The following is a 12,842-nucleotide window of genomic DNA, read 5'->3' as shown; positions in this document are numbered from 1 at the left end:
GGCTGTTTCTTAGCAGTTACATATCATGTATAGAAATACACCTAGAATTATACTATTATTTCCAGTAGCTCTATTAAGAACTCAATTCTGATATCAGTTCTTATTTTAATGAAATATCATTTTTTTCCCTTAAATATATTAGTTATAGTCTAATAATAATTTAGTATTTCATTTAGTGGGGATTTACAGATATAAGTTATTCTGACACAAAACACTCCTATACTAATTGTATTTATTCCATAGGAGGAAGAAGAAGAAATAATCTTTCACATAGCAACTTCCAAAAACAAAAGAGCTAAAAGTTAAAACTCATAAACATAACCGAATGAAGAGCTGAAATAGAAAAATCTTGCACAGGTATCCCAAATAACTTCAATTTCAATAGATATTGTTTGGACTTTTATTTATTTCCCAGAAAAGAAAAACAAGATGTGAAATTAGGCTGAATTAAATCTCAGCTGCTTAGGAGCTAGTAGTTTAAAAGGCAATATTATATGAGAGACTTAAAGATATTTGCTGAGCTGGAGAGAGTCTCATGAATGTTTTGGGTCAGACCAGTTTTTACTAGCTCATTTCTTAGAATGGCCATTAGTAGATGCTTAGGGAAATAGTACAAACAATAAATATGAAGAAAATCTTCTCCTTCAGTTACTCTCATTGCATTGTGAAAGCCAGCATTGCTGAACTGAATGGTTCATCCAGCTATCACAGTTAAAAACTACTTATGGGCTGCCCCTTCACCAGCTCTTTATAAGTCTATAGCACTTTGACTTACATCATATCTTTTAGCAGAGATTCCACATATACAAAGTGAAAAGCACTTTCAGAGAAGATATAAATAATTGTCAGAAAAACTGAAAAGTCAGAAAAAAATAGGCTGACTGTGGCAATAGGAACAGTCCTTGTATTCAGCAAACTACAGCTAGCTCATTATTATAGGCAAGATAGATTTTTACCTCTACAAGAATGAGGGCAAAATAAAAATTGTCACAATATTGGAATTATTTAAATTTAATACCAATAAGATAAATGATAGTGCATAACGTGACGTTATGATGTATAATAGTTTACATATTCAGTAAAAAATAAGTGGAGTCACACATTCATTTCTGAGATTTGTCTTTTCTTTTCCCTCTCCTTTAAGTAAGGCAAAACCCTTAGTTAGCTCTGAGTCAGTTGGTAGTTACTTTTCCTTTCAAAGTCTTTGTCCAAGTCCTCCTCAGACGATGAAAGGTCTTGTGGGTAGTCCTGAGAGCAACTTGATGTGAAAGGTGGCTTCTCTTCAAGACATTGCTAAATGTAAGAGAGGTGGTGGAGATATGGTTAATATGAACTAAATACTGTTAATAGCACTATAAGCAATGACACTACATTTGGCACAAAATGGCTTCATACTGTGAAATATATGCACCAACCCAGTTTCACAGTAAAGCACCACTAACTGGAAGGCATAAACTATGTTAATTATGATTTGGGTGAGTAGGAGGAAGATAGGAATACAGAAAGCACTTGCAGAGTATACAAACAGTCCCTACACTCAGTAGGCCCTGGCTAGGGTTTGAAAAGCAGTGCAGGATAGCACTGTAATACCAAAGTAATGGATGATATAATTAAAAAAAAAAATTGTCTCTTATATTGTTGAGTGATGTGATGACCGAGACTAGTGCTGTGCTGTAGACCTAGCTTTAGTGTACGGTGATACTAATGAACACGCTAGTTGTTCACAGCTGTCACACTTGCACACTGATTAGTCATGTGATTGTGTTATAGAGTAGAGGAAGAAGACCATTTTTACATACAATACATCTGTCTTTCATGCAGAAAGGTAGATGTGCATAGACTCGTGTGTGGCAGAAACCTGACAGATTTGATTTACACCGGAGGTGTCGGCGGACCACTGAGCACAGCTCAGGTTTTATGGCTCTGTAATCTCTGTGAGCATGAGGTAAGCTTCTGTCTACTTCTAGGCTGAAAAGGATTTCTTCCCATGCTGCCAAAATAAATAGAATTATATATAATATTTAATCATCCTCAGAACAGGGCAAGGACTAGGTTATTCAGGAAACTATTCTAGGCTGAAGTTCTCACAGTTCAGCAGATGATAGGTGTCTAGTGTCAGCAGCCCTCAAAAAAATTTATTGCAGCTATACTGGGGACTGCAAACAATAGACATACTTCTGTTTTCTATTTGCCCATACATTTGTTTCTTTTTTTTTTTTTTAATGTAATGTTTTAATGCAGATGTATAACAATGTAGGAAACATAACTGAAATCTTCCTGATCTCCAGCCTTACTGACTTACTATGCTTAGGATGTACACCAAGATCTCTCTTTTCTGCTTTCTGTTTGGGCTGAGATTCTTATATCTTGGTTGTAGAGTACCCCACTTTGCTGTTTGCTCCTAGGCACCTTGTACCTTGGCGACCAAGACTCTCTGTGGGAATTATTCAAAAACTTTAGATTGAGGAGGAATCCAGTACTTCCGTTTTATAAGCTCTAGGCTGTAATGCATAAAGTTAGCTGCTACTGCTTACTCCATTTTCGTATACGTACCAATTCTCTGTAAAGCACACTGGCATCCAAATGGACAAAGATGCCTCAAGCTTCTTTCTACTGTTAGCAGTAGGTAAGACTTTGAGGGCTGGATTTAGATGACTTTATTCAGCTTTATAAGGTAGGTTCATGAAACAAAATGCTGGAATCCAGCATACGGCTAGTTCCCAGGATACATCTCTTGAGTTAGGCTTTTCAGATTCAGGGAGGTGCACAGTTAGATGGACTTCTATGCCTTGAGCTATCTTTGGCTAACATGTATGGTTATTTTTATTATTATTTTTAATGAACTCTTTTCATACTCTGACATAAAGTTATTTAATTCTTAGACCTGCCACTTATTACTTTTAAGCTCTGACAAATATAAACAGATTTATGGAAAGAGGAAGGTGCACGATATGCAAAGAAAATGTAATATTTCATTGACAGAAGAAAAACATGCTGAATGTATGCCACATGGTACTGTAGGATGTCACCTTGCACTGATCAGTTAATCTACTTTACGATATACGTGGAAACTGAAAAATATTTATGAAACTTTCTGATCCTAACTCTATTGTGATATAGGATATTGTGATATAGGAGGTTTTTTTTTTTTTTTTTTATCATACCAGCTTATAACATTCCATAAATCTAACATAGGTGTTTAAAAGCATATTTTGTGGGATACTATTTTGAAACAGAAATACAATTTCCAAGTTTATAGGAACATAGTGCACATTTTTCAGAAAATTAAGTTAAAATATGTAATCTTATCCTTGAAGACCTAAAACGCTCTCTCTTAGCTCTTCCCAAAGAACCTATGGGTTGGAGTCAGAGTTATGTTCTTTCACTAGCTATTGTTTAACTGTATTGTAAGATAATAGCATTTCATTGATTCATGGTCTGAGAGCGCCATAATAGAGGAATATAAAAGGAGTTAGAGAGACAATCATGAGATTTTTTTTCTTTCATGTTTTATTATTGAACATATCAAACCAATCCTAAAGTCAGCCCCCGAAGTCACTGCAGAGAGAAACAATCCAGAAGAGCTCTTAGGCATATGCTTAAAACCATCCTTTAGAGACTGTTATGAAACGTCCCCATATAGTCACTGAGCTTATCAAACACAGACAACTGCCTGTTTTTTAGCAGGAAGAGACAATGCATGACTTCCACCCCAACAGCAAATGAAAATATAAGTAGAAAATTCAAATTATGAAGCATTTCTTCCAATGACTTTTCTTTTATTAGTTTTTTTCCCCTTGATTTCTCTTTTTCACTAGTTATTCTATCACAAAACTAATTGGGACACCTAAAGCCTTTTCATTCAAGAAAGTAAACACCCCATTCAGTATAAAGTACATATAAATCAAATAATCAAAGTAACATAATTCAAATTAGTTGCACTGTATTGAAAAACATTTTTAATTGATTGGATTCATATCCTCATTTTAGCTTGTTTTGAAAAGTCTTATAGTAGTAGCTACAACTGAAAAGAGCAGGACTGCATCACTGCAGAACTTAATAATATGCTTTCTAGCACCTTAATCACTGCAATCGCTTGTATGATATATATTCTTATTTGTCATAAGAGTACACTTTTCAGAGTATTAGAGCATATACATTTTAGCAGAGAAATGTAATAGGTACCTAATGTACTTTACAATTCCCGTACTATCTGCAAAATATATTATATCATTTAGATAAAAGTACTTTTTCATAAGTTGGGCATGTTTAAAAATATAAAAAGTGTGTCTATAGGTCTGCGTTTTCTTTAGCTACTGTAACTAAAATTAAACAATTATGAGAAATCAGCATCTGCATGAAAAATAACAATATCATTGGAAATAATAAATATTTCATAATAATAGTGGTCAGTGAACATTGTATTATACATCTACTTTTTGGAATGTATCTGGTTGGATGGTAATATTATACTAAGTAGAACTGTCAATAACTAGTAATAAAAAAAATGACAACTTATGTTTACATGAGTAATTTCTAAATTTTATTGAAGAAATTCAAACTTTCTCTATATGGATCCCAAGAGAATTCATTAAGGGATTAATTTGAATACAGGAAAAAATTTACAATGTTCAGAATGTTTTTTTTTTTTTTAAAGGTCCATCTGGGCAATAGAAATGCTATAGCTGCCATGCTCTTAAATAGAAAATTATGTGTGCTGTGAGATCTATATTTTGTCAATAATAATGACAATAATTAATTAATTAATAATATTATTTAATATTAATTATTTAATAAAGTAAATTAATAGTTACACCCAACTAGAGAAGATTTTTAAAGGCAGAATTTTATATTCAAAGTGCTCAAATAGTGTATATGAGTAGTGAAATAAAGCCCACAATTTAGCTTTATATTTGTTCAATTGGAAGCTTGTTTTAAATTTTCATTTCCCTTCAGGACAGCTGCCATATTAACTGTAAGACCCTACACATACCTTCCCTGAGTCTGGACATAAGAATTCCTTGCAATGCTGTGGAAGAGCAACTTGTAGTACTTGAGGCTTGGGTTGAATATCACTGTGCTGAACAATAAAATCTAATTGATTGCTGGGTCCTAGAGCTTAATGTTCCACTTCCACTGGACAATTAAGGCCATATATCAGCAAAAACCTAGACATATAAGGAATTATTGTTCTTTCATTTGTCAGCTTGAGAGCAGTAATGATCTTCCAGGGGAAGCGTATTCTATCCAGAGTGCCATGGAATATTGTCCCTATTATGTTTGTCAAATATCAGAGCAATAATCAAGAAAAATATTTGCTAACACTGTTGAATCAATAAACCAGCATATAATACAGCTCTTTTTCAACAGCAGTTAAAAAAAAAAAATCTTACGTTAAGTTTTAACCTCCAGGCAAACACAAAGTATGTGCAAGGATAACATCCAGTGATACTCCATGGATACACAAAAGAGGCTGGGGACAAAATGTGAATAAGTAAGAGAGAAACTGAGAAGGGGGTTGTCTTCGGAGTAAAAAGTTCTAAATTCTGGCATGTCACATATGCTGAATTATAATAGCATTTGTATGTAGTGAAGTTCTAATGTAGATAATTACTGACCAAGCCACCCCAGCTCTTTTAAAAAGCAAAGAGAAAAGCAGGCATTTCTGGGGTGAGATTCGTCTCAAACTAATGTGGAAGTTTAAAATACTTTTCTCCACTGACTATAAAGGGAGCTTGACTGAAATGACACTGTAACATTGCTGACGGTTATAATTAGATAAGATGAATCCCATCTTTATCTCCTGATTTCACCAGGCCACAGTTGTTCTGATGCTTGCATGTCAGATTCTACTCAGACCATTAGAGAAACATCTGGTGTTACTTGGGAAGGTATGATTTGAATCAATTTTTGGGACAATATGTTTATTTTCTGCCTAAAATTCCAATTTAAGGAGTCCAAGTTCTGAGTACTATCCTTCTCCTTAAACTTTTATTTAATGGAACAAATGTTATGTGAAATAATTTTATTTTAAATTATAATAATTTAGTTTTAAATAGTTAAGTCATCAACATGGTTCAAAATAAAGTGAGTAAGTACCAAGAGAAGGAAATAGAACCTATAAACTTTTACCAGAGTGTGAACAGGTTCTATAATAATGTATCTTGAAAATTGGTAAGTCAATCATCAATTTAAAAAGTGATTTTGAAAGTTGATGCAAGTGAGGAGGAGCAACATAGGAACAAAGGATTGAGGAGGGAGTAGCAAAAGCAGGAAGAGGAGATGCAGAAAAAAATGTCACACCTCATTTTCTAGGCAGCAGCAAGTGTTGTTAAGTCATTTCACATCTGTGTGAAACTGCAGCCTCAGCATGCCTGTTTCAATATCACATGTTTCTTCTAGTATGTATAAATACAAATGTACAGATTTATGTCTATACAGATGTAAATCTTGTACCAATATAAATCTGTACATTTACAAGTTTCTAATTGGGGCAAAGTCAGCTTGTTACTTATTCTTGAAATCACATACAGTCTTGCATACCTTAGGGATATAAGTTTGAGGTAACTGATTTCTAACGTTCCTTTTGTAGGGACACTCTTAAAAATATATGCATGTATACACACACACACACACACATACACACACAAGCCCCCCTACACACATACATGCATATTGTCTTCATCTATTTGCTGCAGTCATCACAATTTGTCCCTTTATAAACTATTTCCAATTATTTTGTCTACTAGTAAGGGATGATCCTTGAAAGTTCTCATTTTGACATGTCCCTGTGGATGCTCGTACAAATATTTCAGCTGAGAGGATTTTAATATGGAAATTAGTTCCAAACTGAAAATTATGGTTTTCTGTAGCTTCTAACTCAGAGACCTGTTGTGGAAGCTTGGTAAATGTTTGCACAGTATTTCTAAAGGAAGAAAATTCGTTAAAAGTATGACTACTTCTGTGGTTTGATGAATACAGAAATAGCAGAAGTATTCAAAACTGAGGAAAATTAAGGTTTGATAGAAAGCTTGTGTGTATTTTTTTAATCTAATCTAGTTCTTAAACAGCTGTTTTTTTCAAATTTTGTTTTATTTTGTTTACACTTGATTCAGTTTATTTTATTTATTATTTTATTATTTTCTGGAACAAATATCATCAAGGTCAATCCAAGCATATATTGCTGTTTGACTGAACATAAAATGAGAAAAATAGCTGAAATAGATAGAAGGATGAGGATAAATGAGTCGATAAAAAAATATCTAAAAAAGCACGGGTTTCATTTATCTGAATTCTTTCTTGCATTTTCAATTTCAGGAAAATGAAATAAAAGTAATCTATGATAAGAACAGATTGTGTTTTGGTTATAGTCAAAACAGTGTCAACAACCCTGTAAAGGAAAAAAAAAAGCTTTGGTTTACTTTTCCAGATAAACACATTAATTACTTTCCTTTTTCATCAAATCTGTAATCAAAACCAGGAGCTTTTTTCCTCTGTAAATATTTCTCTTAATTGAATGCAAAATTATGCTGCAAAACTTGAACTTTGAGTTAAATAATACTTCCTAACTACTAGAAAATTTAGTGGGACACAAAATTATTTCAGAGGTAAACCTGTTATCAATCATTTTAATAAAACCTGTCACAATCCCTTGATAATGCAATGGAGACTTCAAAGGATGCTGTGTCTATATGTGACATATTAGATAAGGAATGCATTACTCCTTCAAGAGTCTACGAAAACGGAATGTTTTATTATTCATATATGCAGCAGATTACTGTCTGTGTAAGGATATTATGGAATATCAAGCAAAATAAAAACATCACAAAAAAGTGAAAAAGGTCATCTACTCTTCACAACGGTAAACAGTAAGGGGGCTTCCCTTGCTAGCTGTGATCCTGCTGCAGCCAGGCTATCTCCAGACCTAGAAGGAGAGTAGCTGGCACAGTGATATTCTAATTATTTCTTACGTGTTCATCAGCAAAAGGGTTGTATCATACTAATGCGACTGTATGGCTTTGAAAACCTGCTCATGTGTCTCTTTAAGGTGCAGGCAGCATGCAGAGGACTTTGTAGGAATGTCTGCCCTGCTCCATAATGCAGTGCAAAATCGAGTGCTTAGAAGCGAGAGATGAGGTTCCCTGTGCAATGTTCATTTTGAGTCCTCAGGTGTACGCACTGTTATACAATTCTATTTGAAAATGATGTTCTGTTTGTTTGTTTGCTTGTTTCCCCATGGGATCGCTCTTTAGCAGGTCACTAGATGATTCCTGCTCAATGAATGAACATTTCATATTTCCTTTGATCTTCTCAATTCAGTGCATGGCCTTAAATATCATTTATCACATAACATTCAAACCTGCCAAGGGTCAAAGTAACAACCATTTTTAACCCCCTGAGTGGCTAAGGACCTAACTAACGTTAGTAGTAAAGAATCAACACTTCTGCAAATCAGACCAAGTATTTCCAGGAAATACCCAAATGGCACAGAATATATACTTATAAAAAATTTGATGAATGTAATTTAGATTAGATATTAGTATTTCTATCCCAGATAAGCGACCACGTGGTAGGCCTTAGAATCACTTTCACAAAAATATAGCATTGTTCCTTTTACAGCAGAGAGGGGGAGATATAGGAATTCAAATGTTCCTGAGGAGTTTGATTTCTTTCCTTTTATTCCCTGAGCAATAAATGTCTTCAGTTAAAAAGATCTGAAGAAGACCTTCAAAGTTCTTTTAAGACAGCATTGGATAAATCCTCAATCGAGACCATTACATGAAAGTTTCTAAGGAGAACTGTGATATCAGAAAATGTGGCCTTTTGCCTTATCTGAATAATCCCTGTCTAATATTAAGGAGTTCCAAGTCTTCAGTCTTCGTCTCATTTTAGACTTTTTTGAAGAAAATTAAATTCAGAGCAGACAGAGTTTTAGATATGACTTTGCTTAGTTGCCCCAAACAGACTTATAGTTGAAATTATATTGAAATACATTGCATATGCAGCAATTCTACACTGTACCCACAGACGTTTAGATTTGCCTTTTCTGGAAGCTCTGATGTTATCTGTAGGGAAATCCCACCCTCACAGAGTGAAATTCTTTATTTAGGGGTGCTCCCTTTTACATATGCATTGTGTTCAGCAGTATTTCAGAGTCTAACCCTGTATATGGGAGCTGCTGTGACTGCTGAATTTGAGAACTCCAGTTAAGAAAGCGTCATACACTGCTTATAAGCTTGCTTCCCATACCAGCTTTACAGCTAAATCAGCCACTGAGTCATGTTTCAACTACTCATTGTCTTTAATTAAAACACAGATAGAACTGCCAGTCGAGAGTAAAGAATGTATTCCTGTCTAGTATGCAGTATCATGGAAATCATACAGCTCAATTAGAACTCCGATAAAATAGGTGGCTTAAAATATTGTATCAGTTAAGAATTGTATTGTTATTGTCTTTCTTAGAGTAATGCAAAGATTTGAGGCTATTTATCCGTAATTCAAAGGGTTCATATAAATCTGAAGTTATTTGTTGGTATATGTGTGTTTGGAAAGCAGTTTGTTTATTAGGAATGTAACTAATGAAAGATCGACTTTGAATGTGCTTTTATAATGATATTCTCTTGCTCTTTTACTTTCTGTACAATCAAATTTATAAATAATTTAATATTTCAGCCACAAGTCTCACAAACTCTAAAATCTAGAGCTCTGGAAATGCAAGATAAAATATTACTACATGTATATTTGATTTAAAAAGGGAAAACAAAACTGAAAAGCACTATTTCCAGGAGCTAAGTTCATGTATTTGGAGAAATGAATTATTACTTCAGTAAGGTGAATTCCAGCCTAGATATAGTGAAAATTTTTAGATTTAGCATATATGGATCTTATCACTAAGAGGTATCACCAGAAGGTATCATCCTTTTGGTAATCCACACATGGTTTTGTTTTTTCGTTTCTTTTTAATTAAGTCATACAAGTTCCTACAGGTACAGCCAAATTCTACACAGTATTGCAATAGATAATGCCAATGCATACTTAGAAATATTTAGATTGCCTGCTCGAAAAAGTGTTTAAAATATACTCTTTAGGTCATTTTAAATCATAGTTTATAAAAAAACTCCATTTGAGTGAGATGTAGAAATGTGAATAGGATTAAATATTTTAGCCAGGGCTTGTAAGAGTTGTTAAATAACTATCCCAATATTTTGAAATATATAAATTCTCCTTTAAGTAGTCCATCCCTTCCTTCAAGCAAATCTATTAAAATAATTGTAAGTAGGTTTTTGCGATTCCTCAGTTTCTGAACAATCAAATGAAAAAAATATAAATGAGACCAGAAATTTCTTTCATTTAGTTTACATGACCTAATTAAAAAAACACCTAATTTTATTTTATTAAGAATGTCTACATTTCAGAATTTCTATATTTCAGTATGTTAGTCTTATTCCATTACAGAAGGAAAAAGGATTGAGTAGTGATTCTAAATTAGCTACTCTGGTATCAGCATTCCTTAAATCAATGGGTTTCCTAGTAATCCAAGATATGTAATAGAACACTGAAATTGCATATCTCTGTGAAAAAGGCATCAACTTCACTAAATTGATACATTTCAGAGGTCAAAAATCTATTTCAGATTTTGTCTTTTTAGGTCTGATAATACGTACAATGTGTAACTTAGTCTCTAGTACAGGCGAACATAGCCTCATGCACATCATCCCTTAGCTGAGAATTTCCGATATCGATCAGATTTTGTTATTTCAAGTGGCGAACATTTTTGAAAGGGAGAACCTACACTTCTTGTAGTCCTCCAAAGTTATTCAAAAAGAAAAAGGAAGTCTAAATCTGAAAGTTGGAGCATAGCTATAAGAAAAAGCCACCTGGTAAATTGGGACATGAATGAATAGCACATCAGGTACATGGTAACTACTTGAGCATGTTCATATTAACAAATGGTGTGGTGCACTGATAGACCATGGTATGACACGCTGGGGTCCAAAGGCCTGTGGTCTGTACTATATATACTTTTTCTTCATAGTAGCAATAGTTAATGCAAGCTAGTTGCCATGCATTTGGTTCAGTATAAACTTCTTTTTGTTTGCTAATACAAAAAAAAATCAGCTATTGCAGGATAGTTATATACCTATAAATTATCACTCAAGATAAACATTAACTTGTGTCCATAACTCTTATTTTTCCTTTCTTGAGGCCTGAGATTTAGTTCCATATGAGGTAACTGAAATATCAGGGAGTGGAGGATGATGATGTGTCATAATTTAATTTGCTTTTTTTTTTTGCTAACTGATTTGCCACTCATATGTGCACACATGCGCGCGCTCACACACACAGGTGCGCATACACGAAGAAAATTGTTTTTCTACTTTAATTCACAAAAAAGTCATTTGGAAAGTTTAACCATAAATGGCTAGCTGTAATGGAAAAAATTCTCACAGTATGGTAGTTACTAAACCAGTAAGAAATTGAGACTAGATGCTAGTGAACTGCTGTTGTAAAATACATTATAAAGAGTACAACAATATATTTTTTCTTTTTTTTCTTTTTTCTCTTTAAAGTGGTCTAAACATGAATTTTTACACCGCTTACGTTAGATTCTATTTCATTTTTCCAGGTTGACTGGTATGAATCTACCTTCTCCTGTTATTAGCAGCAAGAACTGGTTACGGCTCCATTTCACATCTGACAGCAATCATCGACGGAAGGGATTTAATGCTCAGTTCCAAGGTAGGAAATATATAAGTGCATTACGAAAGTCTTTTTCTTTTAAGCATAGCTTTAAGTGGTGGTGGCAGAAATTTGTATTTAATTACCAGGGACATGTTGCAAAGAGCTGACAGTTGTACTACTACTAATCTTACCCTGAATAGCTGTTACCAAGATTTACTTTTGACAAAAGTATCTGTGCTTCCCATATCAGTTTACTCAATGTACTTGCTTGCTTGCTTTTTCCCCATAATAAATTGTTTTGCATGCAAACATGCCTGGAATTCAACTTGCAGAAAGTCTATTCCACACATAAGCATGCCCCTATCAAAATATTTTCTTCCTTCGTTGTTCTTAATCAAGCTCTTATCCTGAAGCTATATTCATCACTAGAAAACTTAACTCCTCCTTAGCACAACATAAACCATATATCAGGCTCCTGCATAGATTTACATGCACAGCTTTAAAAAGAAGACAAGAGGATGTCAGAGTTGCTGTCGCTTGCTGCTTACATTCACTTAGATATTCATTAAAATGCAGATTTTTTTAAGTGGAATCTTTATTGATTTTTGTACGCCGTAAATCATCATTCGGGATCAAAGGCACTGTAGTTATTACATGGAAAACAGAAGAGCTCTGTCAGTCAAAAATGCACTCAACTTCTTACTTCATCTGTGCTTTTAAATTCTGTACTTACACAAGCTGTTTCAACATTTTGCCTCATATACAAAAGCATATTCAGCTTCTTACTGTGATTAACCCATTTATGAATTTAAAGCTTCCTTTTCTCCGCTACACTGTATGGCCTGTGTCACTTTAGAACTTACAAAATACACTGCAACTGCCATATGTTTCTGGTAACTATGTGATATATACATATAGTATATGTATGTAGAGCATGCATAGTTCTTTCTTCTTTAAAAAAGGATTTAAAAGAGTTTGAGGATTATATTTAAAAATAAATATCTGTGCAATCCCATATTATTTTGGCAGTTCAACATGGGTATGTGTTTTGGGATCTCTTGCACTTATAGCTATTTATGCAAAGTTTCCTACAGATAAATAATAACACTGTTGACAACTATGAATTTAAATATGCTACTTTATGTTAGTTCTGTGTCTTA

At 33.8% G+C, this 12,842-nt stretch overlaps 1 protein-coding gene across 2 annotated transcripts in view; it reads left to right on the top strand.

Annotated features, from left to right (window-relative positions):
• CSMD1 (CUB and Sushi multiple domains 1) overlaps positions 1-12,842 on the top strand; it is a 1,260,625-nt gene that overhangs the window by 734,700 nt on the left and 513,083 nt on the right. For both annotated transcript variants that reach the window (XM_068937332.1, XM_068937331.1), the window contains exon 6: positions 11,627-11,739. In XM_068937332.1, coding sequence (XP_068793433.1) covers positions 11,627-11,739 — 113 coding nt within the window. The remainder of the gene's footprint in view (positions 1-11,626; positions 11,740-12,842) is intronic.

The sequence above is a fragment of the Struthio camelus genome, chromosome 3 (genome assembly GCF_040807025.1).
Source record: "Struthio camelus isolate bStrCam1 chromosome 3, bStrCam1.hap1, whole genome shotgun sequence".
Classification (NCBI taxonomy): domain Eukaryota; kingdom Metazoa; phylum Chordata; class Aves; order Struthioniformes; family Struthionidae; genus Struthio; species Struthio camelus.
This window is presented reverse-complemented; position numbering and strand designations above follow the sequence as displayed.